Raw genomic sequence first — 16,844 nt, 5'->3', positions numbered from 1 at the left:
GGTTAATCATTTTCCCTTATTCAACATCTGCATGGTCTTGCCAGGCATTTTGTTTCTGACTTTTTAGTTGTGTAATAATAATAGCTGTAGAAGAAATGAGACACCTCTTTCATAAAGAGACTGGAAAAGAAAGTAAGCAAAAGGTATAGGGATAATCTTGCCTTCCTTCATCATTTGTTGTTGTGTCTGAATTAGTGTAAAGAAATACTGTCTCTAATTCAAAAATGTTTTCATATTATACAGTGTATGGTGGACTCATAAAGGGAGCTCAACTCAGTTCTGCTACTAATTTGTTTAGGCTTTTCTTATAGTTACTTCATGAATATTGGATGGTTCTAAGGGATCACGTGTCTGCTATTGATGAACTAGCAATGGCTACGGAACGGCTGAGGGTGCGTCATCCTGATGAGCCAAAACCAAATCCACCAGTTCTCCACATCATAGAGCCACATGAGGTGAAGTACTTGACAGGAAAGAGATTTTTTTTCAGAAAGAATAAAGTTTGGAGACTGTACCTCTCATGTGTGTGTGTATATATAGAGAGAGGGAAAGAGAGAGAGATCTATGTATAAGTTCTATAATGCGCCTCCTTTTCAATTTCAGAAAGCTTGGGTGGAGTAAAAAGAAAATACGCCACTTTTATGTGTAGTGTATGGGCCTTTTTGAGCTTTTAACTTACGTGGATATATTCTGTCAGCCTTCTGGCTGTATGAGTGGCATGTTTCCAAAAGACTACTGTCTTTGCAGCAGCAGGTGAATAGCTGAGGGACCTGTCTGGTATTGCCCAATTTTGCAACCTGGTGGAAAATGAAGTTGACCTGATTTCTCACCTGCATTGTTAATTTCCACAAGGACTTAAAAAAAAAAAAAAAAAAAAAAAAAGGGCAGTAAAAAAGAAAAGAAATAAACACCTTATTTCAGTACCTTGGAATCAGAGCCACCTCTGAGGCATTTTCTGTTCTTGAACACAGAAAGTGCTGGGTTGATTTCACTTAATTATTTTCCTTGCACAAATAGAAATATGTTTTCAACAGAAAAATATTTTCCTTTTTTTCCTGTGAAGACTCAGTGTTAGATCAAAGTGCTACTTTTTTTCTCTATAGGAAAATAGACATTTCATCTGTATTTTTTGTTGTTTTTATTCATGTGTTTAATATTGTTTCCATAGGTAGAGCAAAATCGAGTGAAGCTTCTGAATGACAAGGCAGTTGCTAAATCACAACTACAAAAGAAATTAGGACAACTTTTGTATCTCACGAATCTGGAGAAAGTAAGGTTTATGGTTCCTTGATCTTTACCAGACTGAAGTGATATATTCTACTTACTTGAAGAAACTAGCTGTTATTTCATTTAAAACTCGCATTTTCAAGTAAATGTGTTTCCTGTAAAGGTTCACACTACATGTTGAATTCATGTGGTGTTCTGTGTTAGTGCATATTCATAAAGTTTTTATTAAGTGTTATATTTTGACCATCTGATTAATTACACAAATATAAAAGTATGAAGTGGTTATAGATGGTTAAAATACTCATTAAACTAACTGGGCTGTGTTCAGAAGAAGGCTTGTAAATTTATGCACCTCTGCATGCACCCTTGCTATTCTACCAAGACCTTGTTTACTTAAATAGAAGGACAAACAGTTCTATAGGTTAAATATTAAAAATGTCAAACCAAACACCATATATATTAGAGTTAATCATAGTGTTCAAGTAAGCATAATTTTAAGTAAGCATAATTAAGTATATTTAAGTGTTTTTACAACAATATCAAGCTGAGAGAAAATATAGCAAGCTTCTCATTTGAAGCTTCAATTTTGCTCAGATTTTTCAAAACTGTACTGCAGGTATTATCTGAAGGACTGCAGTGTAAATAGCACTTACACAAATTATCTTGAGAAACTTGAAAAAAAAACACTGGACTTTTCTTCATGGGTGATGTTCTTCAATTAGTGTGCACACCTTTTAAGGATCTCAGCATTTTTCCTAGAAGTTTAAGTATAGAATAACTTTTATATATTAATATAAATTATATTGATATATATTAATATATATTTATAAATATAGAATAACCTTTTATTCATTAAAACACAGAACACATTTTTCTTCTACTTTACAGTCTCAGGATAAAACGACTGGGGGAGTTAATCCAGAACCATGTCCGATCTGTGCACGTCAACTGGGAAAACAGGTAAAATACTTAGCAGTTTTTGCTTTTGTAAAATCTTTACCTAGATCTGAGTTATATATCAAGGCTACCATTATGTTTCATCTCAGAGTTGGAGGAGTTCACTTAAAGGAAAAGTAGCCTCGTCTTTAACTTTGTCCAAGACTGTCACTTGAGAAGATGGTAGCCATCACATTTCAAGGAAGTTTTAAAATGCTTTGCATCCTGTTTCTGCATGATAGGAAGAACCTTGTAAAGCCTAGAAGATCTGTTGTTTGGTTGTCAGACATTCAGTCAGTTCCCTCTGCTACTTAGACCCGTGATTTTTTTTTTATTCTTAGTATAGCCTGTAGAGCAGACTAGTACAGGATAGACTTTGTAAAACAATTTCTGCAGCACAATCTTTTGTTTCTAACACATTCTGTTAATAGAAAATCAATCTTCTATGTTCAAAATATTTCCTTTTAAAAATCCAAACACGTTGCCTAGGACACGTTGCCTTCAGTAGTGTTATGAAAGAAAACGTTCTAATTCATACCTCTTGTAAAGAGGCTGTGGATGCCCCGTTCCCAGAAGTGCTTAAGGTCAGGTTGGGTGGGTCTTTGGACAAATGATTCTAGTAAAAGATGTCCCTGCCTGTGGCAGGGGGGCTGGACTAGATAATCTTTAAAGGTCTCTTCCAACCCAAACTATTCTATGACTCTTTGACTTTTACAGAAGTCTAATACAAACAGTTGTGTAATCTTGTTTAAAAATGTTGTAAATGCTCATTCTGTGTACTTAACCTATGCATTACAAATTAGTGTTCGTAGAAATGAGAGACTGTCTTCAAGTTTAGAATTGGGAAAATGCCAAAAAATGGACAATAAATGTAGAGCAGTTCTATGGATTATGAATTACTCTGTGCTGGAAACCTTTGAAATCCAGGCTTTTTAGCAGGTGTAGTGGTAAAAATATTTCTAATATTCTTTATTTTTAAGCTGATTACTTCAATGAAAATAGTGCATCTATGAAGATGTAATTTAACATGTTTAATACACTGGTTTTCCTTTGCATTTATGTGAAACTGATACTGTTTCATTTTTTTTCAATTCCCTGCATAGTGGGCAGTGCTGACATGTGGACATTGTTTTTGTAATGAGTGTATAGCTATCATCATAGAACAGTACAGTGTTGGCACACGCCGGAGCTCGATTAAATGCGCCATTTGCAGGCAGACAACATCTCATAAAGAAATATCATATGTCTTTACTGCAGAAACTGCAAATCAGGAGGATGATATTCCTGTAAAGGTAAGCTTTGCCTTGGGGAGGGCCTGGTAAACAGATTAAAAATTACACGTTTGTTAAAACTAATACTATCTATGGGTGAGAGGGTGGAGTGAGAGCTTCTGATGAGCTTAAGTTTTGGTGTTTTTTTTTTTTGCAAGTGTTTAATACTGGTTAGAAATATATGTTCTTTGTTTGCAGGTGGATTTTTTTGTTGTTGAGGTGATGATTTTTCTTTTTGTAGCTAAGGAGATGTGAGGCTTTTTGGAGGCATAGTTTTGATACCTTTGCTTGAAATGTGTAAAGTTTGAGAAAACTGCCTGTACCATAAGATTGTTACTAATTTAAAGTATTTATATTATCCTAAATCTTCATTGTTAGCCAGAGAGTATAAATCCCAATTCTGAACCTAAGATTAGTCATCTGAAATGTTTCTTGAGCTGTTTGGGTACAGTAGTTTTTCATTTTGCTTATCTGTGAAATGTCTGGTATACAAACCATAATTAGGGGGGAAAATGCAACTCTAAATATGACTAATGAAAATTAAAAGCCTGGAAAAAGCTATATTAAGAAATAAATTATATTAAAAAGCTATATTAAAGGCTATAGCCTGCAGACTACAGCTGTGCTTACTTCATCTAACTTGCCCACTAATAAACTAGTGGTTTCACTTTAGGTTCTAACAAGCATATTCAGTAATTTGACCAAAATTTTAGTAATAAATCACAGTAGAGAAACAAAGTGTTTATCCCATAATATATCATTTATCAAAGGCAATGCTTTTCATTGGAAAGTGTTGACCATTAATCAGTTCTATGGAGAAAGGTTTCTCTGGTGCAATATTATGGGGGGCATTCTCTTTTCCCTATGCATGTAGCTAATAACATAATTGGAAGGCCACTTTCTTGGAGCTCGTTTCCCATTCTTTTGATCTAATTGTGTGGTGTAAGCGATTTTCCATGTTTTAGATTAGTTTTCTGGACCCTATACTGCTGGGTACTCTGAAACAACATTGTCACTTTTTTCTTTTTGTTGATTTGTTTTTTTGTGTGTTTTTGTTTGCAAAACCAAAAGGTAGACTTTGGAAAAACTGAGTGCCTCTTGCCTGTTTGCATTTTAAACTTGACAGTTTTTGTCAAAGCTTCATTGACTGGATACCTTATACCTACAGAAAATAAGATTATTGAATAAAGAATGACCTTCAGTCTTAAAACGAATGTCTGCATATCTGGGGAATTTCTTTCCCAATATTTTCCATTGACAGTGTGCAACAGCTCTACTGATGACTGGGAGTTGTATCTTCCATTGTGACTCTTTGTTCTTTTTAGCCTGGCTTTCTAAGAAGTTATGGTCTTTTCACTGTGCTGTCTTAGACTTCTCCCATAATTTAGCAACTCATTGGTTAATTTCAAACAGCGTGACAGTCTCTTGGGTTTCCATGATAATTCATTTTCTAGAATTCTTATAAAAACAGCCATCCATCTGAAGGATGGCTCAGCTAAATACTGCAGGTTGACTTTCCCCTTTCTACAAAAGATTTTAAAATTCAGGTTTTATTGGGGAAACTATTTGTAACTTGTGTGCATTACAGGCTCATCAACATCATTAGTAGACACAAACATGTAGGAAATCAGTCACAATTGCATTGTTTTATCTGCCTTTCTTGGTAATTGAGAGGTTTTGTTAGGTTAAAATCTGGGGAGGAGGAAGAGATAGCATATCTCTGGATCTTTAACAGTACTGATGTGTAGTACAAGGTATGTCGCACAAATCTGTTATAATGTTAAAGCAAAAGCCTGTGGTCGTTGAAGCTCTAGAAAAAAATAGAGGATTCTGGATTAAAATGCAAAGGTAAGACTCGTTGGTAATATTTTGATTTAGATGATAATACTGTCTTTAACTAGAATGTGATTATGGTACAGCTGGACGTAGCAATCATAGTTTTCATTTGGTTAGTGTAGTTAAAAGTAATGAAGTGTGCTGACAAAAACTTCCATGTTATCTGTGCAAATCTCCTTTGAACCATGCGTGTATACTAGGGTTGCTGGCCTTTGCGGAAGTCAATGCTACCATATTCAAGCTAGGTATCTTAGCCTTCCTGGACAACTGGAATTATTTTTTGTGAGTAGAAGCTTCCTAAATCAAATTATTAGACTTGAAGTAGTTGAGAGCATGTGGCACCAGGGGGAGTAAATGGGCTGTATTTCTGAAGTGCTAATTATAGAAGTTCTAGCAGAGAGCTTAGTAAGGGTTTAGAGATACAATCCTGTTTCTAACAAGAAAACTTCAAATGTCTTTTATAAATTACATAAGTAAAGTAGAATAACCAAATTTCTGAAATAAAACACAGAAGGAACAGGTCACCTACTCTCCTGCATAAAGGGCTATAGAGTTCCCTAGAACTCTATAGAGTCTGCATCAGAATTTGAGGTGAAGCAAAAAATGAGTTTCATGTGAATTTTCATTGTGTTTTCAGCAAGGCCCATTCTTATCTGAAAAAAAAAAAAGTTTACATTGTAGCTTCAGTGTATTTGCTATCAAAGCAAGCAGGAATATTAAAAATAATACTTTTCGTCTCATTCCTTTAAGGACAATTGTTAACAAAAGATAACTAACTTGCTATGTTTTTTGTAATATCTTGTACTGCAATATGTGAAAATTGTGTGATTTATTCAGAATTTGTATTTTCATCTGAAAGTTCTTCTGCTCTTTTTGGTCTTTTTCAGTATTTGGTGTCTCTTATTTTGTTGTTTTTATTTTGTGGTGGTGGTTTTGTCTTTGTTTTGTCGTATACATCTTATTTTGTTGTACCAGCACTAGTCACATTAACTTAATGCATTAGATGTGAAAGGACTACTGTAAAAGGGAGCATTCTATGCTGAGAGAGAGTTCACTGGCATCCTTGTAGGTTTTGCTTCTATAAAAGCTTCCAGTGTCTGTTTAGTGTTATAGTGGGCATTGCTAGTCTGTTATCTGAGAAATTGCTTGTTAGAGGGTAGTTCTGATTCTGTGTGCTGTTCCATAATTAATTAGAACTGGCTGATCTGTTTTTATATTCTCTTCTGATATTCAAGAAAATAAAACTTCAAGGTGTGTGGGTAATGGTGGGGTAACTTTTTTTTTAAAAGAGACTGGAAACCAAGAACTCATAATAGCCAGGATACTTCTATTAGTTTCAGCTCTCTGTAAACACTGAGAACAAAATTGAATTTCCTTGTGTGCTGTGAAAAAAAAAAACTTTGGTCAATTGTTAGTTCAATGATGAGTCAAATATAGTTTGTCTAATATGGTTTAAGCAGAGGGATGAAGAACTTGGCACACTTGACAGACATCTTGGCAGAAATGACTGAATATTAAGAACTTGGAAAGGTCATTTACAGTTTTAAATAAAGTTAAATTAAAATCTAGTTTATTCTGTGTCTGTGAAGAGGATATAAAATCTCAGGCTTCCAGGGTTTTACACTTGTGAAATATTTTGCCGTGAGTGTTCAGAAGGTGGAATCCAACTTCAGATGCTGAGACAAGTAACCCTAACAAAGAAAAGTAGCAGGAAGGAGTGATGCTTGAAGCAGAAGAGTCTCAAGTTTCCTCAGGTTAGACAGGTGCACAGGTTGAACTGGCAGTGCAATTAATGTACTTCATTTTGAATTTATGGATTGGCTTTCTGCAAGAAGTTTTCTTATTGGCAGAGGTTTATATTTGGTCAGTTTGCTTTTTGTTTCTCAATAGATTTGGTATTGTGTGTAAAAATAATTGCTTTGCAAATAGTAAGAGATTCTGTATAGTGTGAATGATCAAACAGCCTGGCGTTGGCTTCCAACTTGTGCTTAGACTGCTGTCATCCTTCCCCACTAATTCTGCAAGCGGCATAACTTCAGTAAATTTGATCCCTCATTGTGGCAAGCCAACATAGTTAATTCAATGTTCAGAGGACAGGTGCAGACAGAAATAAAACAATATTTGTCCAGCTGAATCTAGTGCAGCTTGAAATTGCTATACATGTAAGAACTAGTAAGCAATTAAATAACGGCTTCTTAAAAAAGCATATTAGGTAAAGATACTCTAATACAAAGTGCATGCTGAAGGAGATAGAGGGAGATACTAAACAACTTTTTTAGAATCCTCTTCATGACTAAAGGGGAAAGAAATGTAAGAATATAGAAACCAAAGTCTACAAGAAATAGTATTGAGTTCATTAAGCACTGAAATACTTCCAAACGCAGAATATGAAGATGTTTTCATTGCAGTGCTGAATCCTTCAAGAATTAATTCAGTTGTACTTATCAATTTCTTGATATTTTAAGGTAATTCGCCAGCTTTATAGTAATGAGTGTAAGTTTGTCGTTGCCAGAGTGGGAAAGAAAAGCAACAGAAATAAGGTTCATGCAGGCTTTTTCGTTATCACATTTGAGGAAGCGTGAAGGGAGGGGAAGTTAAATGTGTGTTTGGAAAATTCTTTAAAGCATGTGATTCCGAGTAAGTTAAACCTCATCAGGCCTAACTGACATATTGGGGTGCAATTGCACTGCTTGGGCTATCCAGTGTGCTGCATCCAGACCTAGGAAGGCGTATCTGTAGTCCTTCATTCTTCCATGTACTGCACATTCTGTAATAAATCTTTGGTCTATAGCAGTGCCTTACATGGGAGACTTAAAAGCAGTTCAGTGCTACTTAACCAGCCCATCCTCCAAGTTCGTAATGTTTGAATCTGTTCCAAGTCCACCTGGGAGGTTGCCATCTGAATAGGTCAAGAGCCTTCAAAATTGAAGCATTATGGTTTTGCTTTTTAAAAAGTATGCAGCTTTATGAAACAATTTGCTGATGTCTTTTTCTAAGATGTGTAAGATAAATAAGAGTCCTAATATAGCACTGTTCAATTAAACAATTAATTTGGAAGTTGTTGTGTAGTATCCTACTCTACTAATGATGTTTTTTCCATTTTCAAAGGGGAGTCATTCTACCAAAGTGGAAGCTGTGGTTCGAACACTGAAGAGAATACAATTTAAAGATCCAGGGGCTAAATCCTTAGTTTTCTCAACGGTATTAATCACCATTTTCTGTTTTGTCTTTGTGTATTGTGTGTTTTCTGTGAGTTTAAAATGGTCATAATACTTCCTGGGATTTAGTTTAGCTACCAAAATGTTGAATCATTCTGTACAGCTACTAGATTGTTTTGAGAATTTGTAGGGCAGTTCATGTACCTGGGATACAATAATCCTAGTCAACAGATGTAACAGCTTGTTTTGTTAAAAGACAAACGCTTATATGGGAGCATTAGAAATTCTAGATATCTTTAAATTTAATGCCCCTATGTTTTTGATAGATTATAAAAACATTTTTTTGTGGTGGCTGCCAGTTACTTTTATTCAATCTGATTTTTAATTATATTTCCTATTTAGATTTATGAAATACATGGCTCCTGCCATGCAAATCTTTTTTAAAACCTTAAATGTTAGTTTTGAAAGCTTTAACATATTGTAGTTGTCATTACTGTTTGTAATATTGACTTCTATTGTGTTGTGTTTTTTTTTACAGTGGCAAGATGTATTGGACATAATTTCAAAAGCTTTGTATGACAACAATATGACTTTTTCTCAGATCAATGGAATTAGCAAGTTTCAGGTACATAAAAGATATTTTTCTTTAAATTATTTTCAGTTGGGGAATTATAGTTCTTAGAAGTTAATTTGATCCTTTTACTTCATTGCTTCATTTGAGAAACTAAAAGGGCAGCAAATTTGTTTAGCAGAATCTTTGGTCTCTGAATTGTAAAATCATATTTGCCATAATTTAAAACCTTTGAAGATGAAATAGTACATTCCTTTTTGAGAGAGACATGTTGGCATGTTCATGCCAATGTTGAAATATTAAGGATGAGACACACTAATCAGTGTTGCAAGAAATCCTCGCCTTCCTGACAACCTGTCTGGTACCTGTTTGGTGATGACAGGGCTTGTATCAGTTAGGCTACAGACGGTCAGTATGGGGCCTGGAGTGTCTGCTATAATTGCTTGAAAATATAAAGATGTCCCCGTGCTCTTTATTCAGGAACTTTTGTCATGCTGCTGTGATGTTTGCCTTTTAGGAAAATCTCTCTGCATTTAAATATGATCCCAAGATCAATATTTTGCTGCTGCCCCTTCATACTGGTTCCAATGGACTAAACATAATTGAAGCGACTCATGTTCTGCTTGTGGAACCCATTCTGAATCCTGCACATGAGCTTCAAGCCATTGGCAGAGTACATCGTATTGGCCAGACAAAGTAAGAGTTCAAATTGTTTTAAGAGGTTTAGATGGTCTAGAGGTCCAGAGTAGACCTGCATACTGTAATTGGAATAAATCAATTCACTGAACTTCTCAGTTTTGGAGATAAGGCTATTCATAGGGACTCTATTTTTAAAGATGATCACATGAGGAACAGAAACAATAATAATATTGAAAAGCTTGATAAAAGTCCACAACATGTACTTTTGGCAGCTCTTGTTCTATTGGGGTAAGATGCAGAGGCAAACTGCAAATTTAGAAGTTTAGTAAGAGTGTAGGTTCTTGAGTCCAAAATCCTGAAAACCCTTGTTCAGCTGCTGCACTAATTTGTTTGCCTTCAATTCCTTTGTTTTTAACTTTGAAGTTCTACTTCTAGACATGTCCAGAAATGTCTTAGTTTTGCAGGTTTGAGCAACTCACCGTTTATGTCATATGTGGCTAAGTTCAGGCATCGCCTGAACTTAGTTCATCGTAGTTTCCCTGAGAGGTTTATTCTGTCTGGTCATTCCCAGCTCCAGATTACAAGCTGTGTTAAGTAGGGTTTTGTTTTTTTCTCTTCCCTCTTAAAAATGGAAGCTGTTATAGTGGGAATCATTTCACCTGGTAAAATGCAGCTTTCGCAAGGATGTCTGAGGCCAACTTTCTGGCTTCTTCTATTGCCTTGGGAATTGAGCGATTATACCACTTAAGAGAATGCCCTGATCACTCTTAGATTGGAGTCCTGCCCGTACTTAACTTAGTTTACAGAGAAACTGAATAAATTCAGAAGAAAAATTCCTGAATACCACATCTGGTTCAAGTACTTGATCTGCAAATGGTTAGAGGGTAGAAGAGTACCAGAGAAAAATAGTCTGTACACCTTGTCTGTATTTTTAAATAGTATTTAATGGGCTTTAGCTGCTGCTGAAGACGGAGTACTAGTCTATGTGGACTATGCTCTAACTTATGTTGATTGCTATTTTTTTCAAGTATTTCTCATTTTCTATGGTTAGAAGGGCTCAGAAAGTAAATACATATATATAAAGATATATATTTAAAATAATCTTATAAAAATGTAAAATAACATTGAAAGATTTTCTTTAATGTATTGAAGAAAATCTATGAAAACCATCTGAAAGTTGCAAAAAGTTTGGGGACATGGAAGCAGTGACTTAACTATTCAGTGTTCACGTTTTTGTGGAAGTAGTTTTGCAAACAGCACAAGAAGCAAAAGCTTGGAGAGTGAAGGAGAATCAAAAGAGAATAAATCATAACAAACCATAAATCAAAACAGTTTTTCCCCTGCAGTGTATTCATCATGATTCTATTGAATTTCTAAGCAGAGATTTTAAGAAATTGTATTGTGATTATACCATTGAGCTGCCCTGCTCTGTTGGGGTAAAATATTACCTTGTAGTTTGAAAGCAGAGAATATTTTATCACTACTATAGAACGCTTTTCTGCAGCTGCAATGCTTCTTAAAGAGAAAATGTATTTTAAAAGGAAATTATTCTTTATAGAAATACTAATTTGAATTATTCAAATGAATGACTTTCTCTTTTTAGTACTTTACAGTACTAGTCATCTCATGGTAAGTAATTGAGTAATTCATTAATGTTTAAGAAAAATGCTATGATTTAAGTGGATATTTTGTCTTAAGTAAAACAGGAGGTCATATAGGTTTATCAGAGGAAGATTATTTTGTACAAATAAATTTAGTTCCTTCTCTTTGCATTATTACTTTCCATAATGTTTTATAGAGAAACATTCTCCAAAATAGTTTTGCGGTTATTTCTCATGTTAACAGCAGGACGCTAGACCAGTTACAGCACACTCCGTAAAGCTGATTAGCTTTTCACAGTTCTTCTTTCACCTCTGAGTATATCATTTTGAGAGACTGAGTTTCCATATCTTTTGTTTCAGTGTTTTAGACTTTATTTGAGTAGTACTGAACACTTAACTTTTGGAAAGTTTGTCCTGAATGAACTATATGCAAATATTTCTCCTTAGGTTTCATGTTACTTGAAAAATAATAATGAAAGAACCCTGCGCGTGAAGTTAGAAACATAGTTAAAATCAATTCTGGAGTAATATTCTGGAATAATAATAATGGGGTTTGTGTTTTGGAAATGGAAGCAAAAGGAGAGGGCATGAATGAGTGTATATGTGAAAGAATGCATATGGACAGGTGGATATTTGTGTGTGTTAGTGAAGATTTTGAATTAATGGTAAGGATGTAGGAAAGATCAATTGCAAAAGCCTGCATTATAATTTTACTTGATGCTGGCCTAAGAGGTCTGGTAAAAACCTTGCAATAGAAACCAGCAAGAATGTATTATACTTCATAAAAATCAGACTTCAGCAAACTTTTTTTGAAAAAGAGCTGTATTCAAGTCCAGTGAGCATAAAGAAGTGTTCTGTTTAGTTTCATGGTTATAACTATTACTAGCTCAGTTAAGTTCTTATTTACTTCTCTTTTTTGGCAGGTATACCTTTGTCTATGAATCACAAAGTATTCCCCCCAAATATTCCACTGTGTAATGTTACCAAACAAATTTTCAATTTAAATTCTGAAAAACATCCAATCTCTTTCAAGGGTTCATATATTGAAAAAATGTTTACATTGAGGAGTTTCTGAATGATTTTTACATCATCTCTGAAACTGACTTTTTTCTGTTTCATTTTCTTATACTCAACATTTCTTTTATCTCATTATAGCTTTTTTTAAACATAATTTTACAAATGGGGTCTTCACTTTGTTCTGTGGTTACTGACTTTAAGTTTTACTGGTGTTTAAAGTTTTGCATTTACTGACTTTAACATTTTTATACAATTTTGCCATCTTCAAGACAATGTTACTAAAACTCTGGGAACGAGTTTATTATCCCTTGCACCAAACTCTGCTTCTTGGACTGACTTGTGATGATGTAGTATAAACATTGTATATAAAGAGTGAGCCAAAATCATTACTTTAAGCCACATGGGAAACTCTCAAGGACTGTTTGTTTGTAATAGGGACACAAAAAGTAAAACTTTGCCCAGTGTCTGCTTTAGGATTTTAGTTAATGCAGCTTATGCTAATTTAGTATGTGATCCAGCCAAGTAGAATTGCGTGGTCTTGGAGGCACTAAGCATCCTTAAATGTCAGTGAAAGTTACTAATCACCTGTCTTAAAATAGGGGCATTTTTTCAGCAGTCTTAAAATAATTAGTATAAGACAAGTGATCTTGAATTTTTGAGAGTAACAGCATATCTTCTGTTAACTTTTTTCTTTTTTTTGAACACGTTCAGATCTACAATTGTTCATAGATTCCTGATAAAAGCAACAATAGAAGAAAGAATGCAGACTATGCTGAAAACTGTAGATAGAAGGTATGTGCTGAATTTTTTAAACACTGTTATTGCAATGACACTGAGAAGGAGTTTCTCAGCCATACTTTTGTTACGATTAGGTACACATATAAAAAAAAAAAAACCACTCTTCTGCTCTCCTTCAAATTCTTTTGGTTGAAAGAAAGCTTTATAACGTGAAAAAATTATCTTTTTATCTTGATTACAGTAACTGGAAGATTAAGGTATTTTAATTCTCTGGAGAATATTTTTACATTTTGTATATTTTATTTCAGAAAAGCCCAATTAATGCACTGTGTATTATGATTTGCCATTTCATTTTACCTATTTCCGTTGCCATAAACACTGATATTAATGGAGTAGTACTAAATTTGCCACTGAAATTACAGCATGCTCTAAGCGAGCTCTAAGATATGATCTTATTCTTTCTTTCATCATTTTTAAATTCTACAAACCAAGACTTGACAATTCTGTGTCACACGGGTTGGTTTTGCAGTCAGTGCAAGAGTTGTCCAGATGCCAGCTCGTAAGGTGGTCTCGTCTGCTGACGCAGAAAGCATTTTTCACTGTTTCTTTTCCAAAAACTCTAATCAATAAAAGACTAGGACTAGAACTTAAGTGGTATTCACATTCTTTGTACAGAAAATACAAGAGTTTTGTACCTCTTTAACTGTACTGTATACACATAACAAATCTAGGAAAAACACTAGTTTAGGAAAATGAGTGACTAATCTAGCTTTTCTGGTTGTTATAAAACGAGACTTAAATAACTACAGCCAAAGACTTGCATGTAAATTTTTCACCTTTAGTTTTGAAAGAATAGTTTAATCAGTTTCCATATCTGTTAAGTAGCACTACTTCTGCTTATAAAGTTCAGATAAATATACAGTGATCTAATGAGGGCTAATGTTTTGAAAGTAGCATCAAACCTTATGCTTGGAATCTGAAGCCAATCCCCTAAACATTAACAGGACAAAGTGGGTTATCCCCATAATTATTGAGGTTGGAACTAGGTGATCTGTAAGGTCCCTTCCAACCTAAGCAATTATATGATCCTGCAATCCCATGTTCTGCTGCCTCTCAAGTGTTTGGTGATCACCATGCTAAGGACAGTAGGTGGACTTAGTATCTTACTGAAATTGTGCGTCAGAAGTAGCTGATCAATGTATGCACTTCTCCTAATAGAAAGTGGTTTTTTTTTTTTGCTGAGCTCATAGCCCAACATTTATTGGACTCTGAACCATGTGGTGGTCTGTCTTCAGTACATACAGGTTGTTATTTAAGTTGATTCCTTCTCTGATGTCTGCATGCAATTTTTTCCTACAGCCACACAAGCTCTTCCATGAAACAGTCAGAAGCTTCAGTTCTGACAGTGGCAGATTTGGCTGACCTTTTTACAGAGGAAACTGAAGAACTTGAGTAAAAACATTGATTTGACCTCGTGATATCAGAAAGTACCTGATCTAACAAGCACCTGTATATAGTCCACTTGATCTGTCATTCATTTAAACACCATCTAATGTGTCCTTAATAGAGCTATCGGAAATAGAAAAGTCTTCTAATTGTTAACATTTTATTCTGTGGTGACATTCTTAGCAGCACGCATTTCTGATAGCACTGGAGAAAACTTGCACTTTGCACATTAAACAAAAATCTGGATTTTATTTCCAAAGAACATTTGAGCTGGATGTTGAAACTGAGATCTTGAACTGCTGGATTTTTACCATCAGGTTGGATTGGTTAGTGATTCAGTATGAGAGCAAAACTGTGGGTGGTGGGGTGGGAAAGGGAAGCAGAAAAACACAAATCTACTTTTTTTACTGTACAAAAAATTGTTAGGAAGAATGACTGTAAATTAATATTCTTCTAGAAAGGGCTTCTAGGGTTGTTAGCATTTAATGCCAAGTTACTGAACGTCTTACTGGTAACACTTTAATCTTTATTAATCATTTGGATATTTGTATTAGGCTTTTAGATATTCATAAAGACTTGTGTGACAAATTTCATTGTTAATGCTCACTCACTACAAAATGATAAATTAAATTATGCTTTTTGTATGTGTGTTGGTCTGGAACTCCGTTAAACACTTGAACATAATGTACATGTTTTTCACTTACTATTGAAACCATGACTACTTTAGTGCTTTGTTTAAACAAAAAAAAATTGTTACAGATTTTTTAAAAAAAATAATTGGTTAAGCTGCTGATCACTTTATAAACATTCAGTGCTTATGTACATTTTCTCCTGATTTTTTTGTCTATTTCTCCCTCTCAAAGATGCATCAGTCTAAATATTCAAAATATGAGATTAAGTTAGGCAGTCTAAATGGTGGGTACCTAGTCTAAGTTAGATAATCAGTGAAGGGGTGAAACTTTTGCAGAATTTTTCATCTTTATGTATGTGAGAACACTGTACACCATCTCAGTTGACTATAGAAAGAGTTTAGAAAACAAATCTAGGCTGACTTTTCAGATGCTGAGGGTAGGCAAGATAACCTATGCCAAAAGGTTTAGAATTTATGGACGCACATTTGCTTAACATCAAGCAAGGTCAGTTACATAGTGTTATATTTAGAGAATGTGAAAATGTATGCATAAGCAACAGGCTACTTCCTTCAGAGTACAGTATTTACTGTTTTAGCAGACTGTTTTTTGTATATTTTAGAAATCTTCTTGAGATTAACTAAAATGAGTCTTTTAAGAAATCTGTGTTAGAATTTTTATTCTTATGCCTGCTAAATAGACTTGCCATATAATTCTTGTTTTTCCGTTTTCAAGAACGTTTTATTTAAGTTGCAACTTGTAGCCTTTTGGGTATTAAGCGTATCTGCATGGCAAACAGATTTTCCTTTGCTGACACCAAATGTGAATTGAATTACATGACTAATATTGCATCAAGAAGTCCGTCTTTGGCATTCTGTTGTCCATCTGGGCTAATTAGATAACTTATTCTAAAGACTATTTGAGTAAAATTACAGACAATGATTCTTTATTTCCTGTATTTGTAATATGTACTAGTCATATTTATATATTTTGTTTTGGAGATCACTGTTGTTTTGCGGATTACAGTTTGCAGCAAGGGAAATTGAGTACATAGTAGACTTTTTTCAATGAGAGTGATCAAACAATTTGCACAGACTGTGACATCTCCATCCTTGAACGTATTTGGAACTCAAATGACACTGAGCAACCTGATCTAGCTTCAGAGTTGGCCCTACGTTGAGTGGTGTGTTGGACCAGATGACCTCCATGGATCCTTTCCAGCCTAAATTATTCTACAGTGTATTGGAGATCACGCTGTACTCTAGGAACTTTAAGGGCAGCAACATTCCAGTTTTCTCATCATCCTCAGAGAATTTCAATACTGTACAACGTAATGTGGTGGAACAAGGAGCTTCTGTTCACTGTGAGAAATTATATATGTTTAAAAAATGTGGAAGCAAATAATGTTTACATTCATAGCTCCCATTTTAAATAACTTGTTGTGGGAATAATCATTGTCAGAAGCAAACTGAAAAATATCTGCTGTGAAAGGTTTCCTAAGCTCTGCAAGTTCTTGGCTTGTTTCTATAAAGATGGCTGTTTAAATGTTTATTTACAAAAATGTGGGGTTTGGATTCCAAGCCAAAAGCGTAGCTTCTCATCAAGCAATGCGTGAGATGTTTTAGTCCTGACTGTTTTTTAATGCTTACGTAACAGCATGCAATGCCAGAGACCTGATTCTGAGCACTGAGGACTGGCGTGCCAGAACCCAGAGCTCTGGAGGCATAACATTAATACACTTCTTACAGTTGTAAGGTTGAATCATTGGTGTGTAT

General features: G+C 34.7%; 1 protein-coding gene across 2 annotated transcripts in view; it reads left to right on the top strand.

The window, feature by feature from the left end:
- Positions 1 to 15,262, top strand: part of SHPRH (SNF2 histone linker PHD RING helicase) — a 43,505-nt gene extending 28,243 nt beyond the window's left edge. For both annotated transcript variants that reach the window (XM_080587020.1, XM_080587021.1), the window contains 9 exons: positions 312 to 455; positions 1,169 to 1,270; positions 2,116 to 2,187; positions 3,267 to 3,455; positions 8,379 to 8,471; positions 8,967 to 9,053; positions 9,517 to 9,695; positions 12,968 to 13,048; positions 14,354 to 15,262. In XM_080587020.1, the coding sequence (XP_080443146.1) occupies positions 312 to 455; positions 1,169 to 1,270; positions 2,116 to 2,187; positions 3,267 to 3,455; positions 8,379 to 8,471; positions 8,967 to 9,053; positions 9,517 to 9,695; positions 12,968 to 13,048; positions 14,354 to 14,450 (1,044 nt within the window). In that variant the 3' untranslated portion in view covers positions 14,451 to 15,262. The remainder of the gene's footprint in view (positions 1 to 311; positions 456 to 1,168; positions 1,271 to 2,115; positions 2,188 to 3,266; positions 3,456 to 8,378; positions 8,472 to 8,966; positions 9,054 to 9,516; positions 9,696 to 12,967; positions 13,049 to 14,353) is intronic.
- Positions 15,263 to 16,844: the final 1,582 nt, after the last annotated feature.

This window comes from Anser brachyrhynchus, assembly GCF_964034855.1.
Source record: "Anser brachyrhynchus genome assembly, chromosome: 3".
Classification (NCBI taxonomy): domain Eukaryota; kingdom Metazoa; phylum Chordata; class Aves; order Anseriformes; family Anatidae; genus Anser; species Anser brachyrhynchus.
This window is presented reverse-complemented; position numbering and strand designations above follow the sequence as displayed.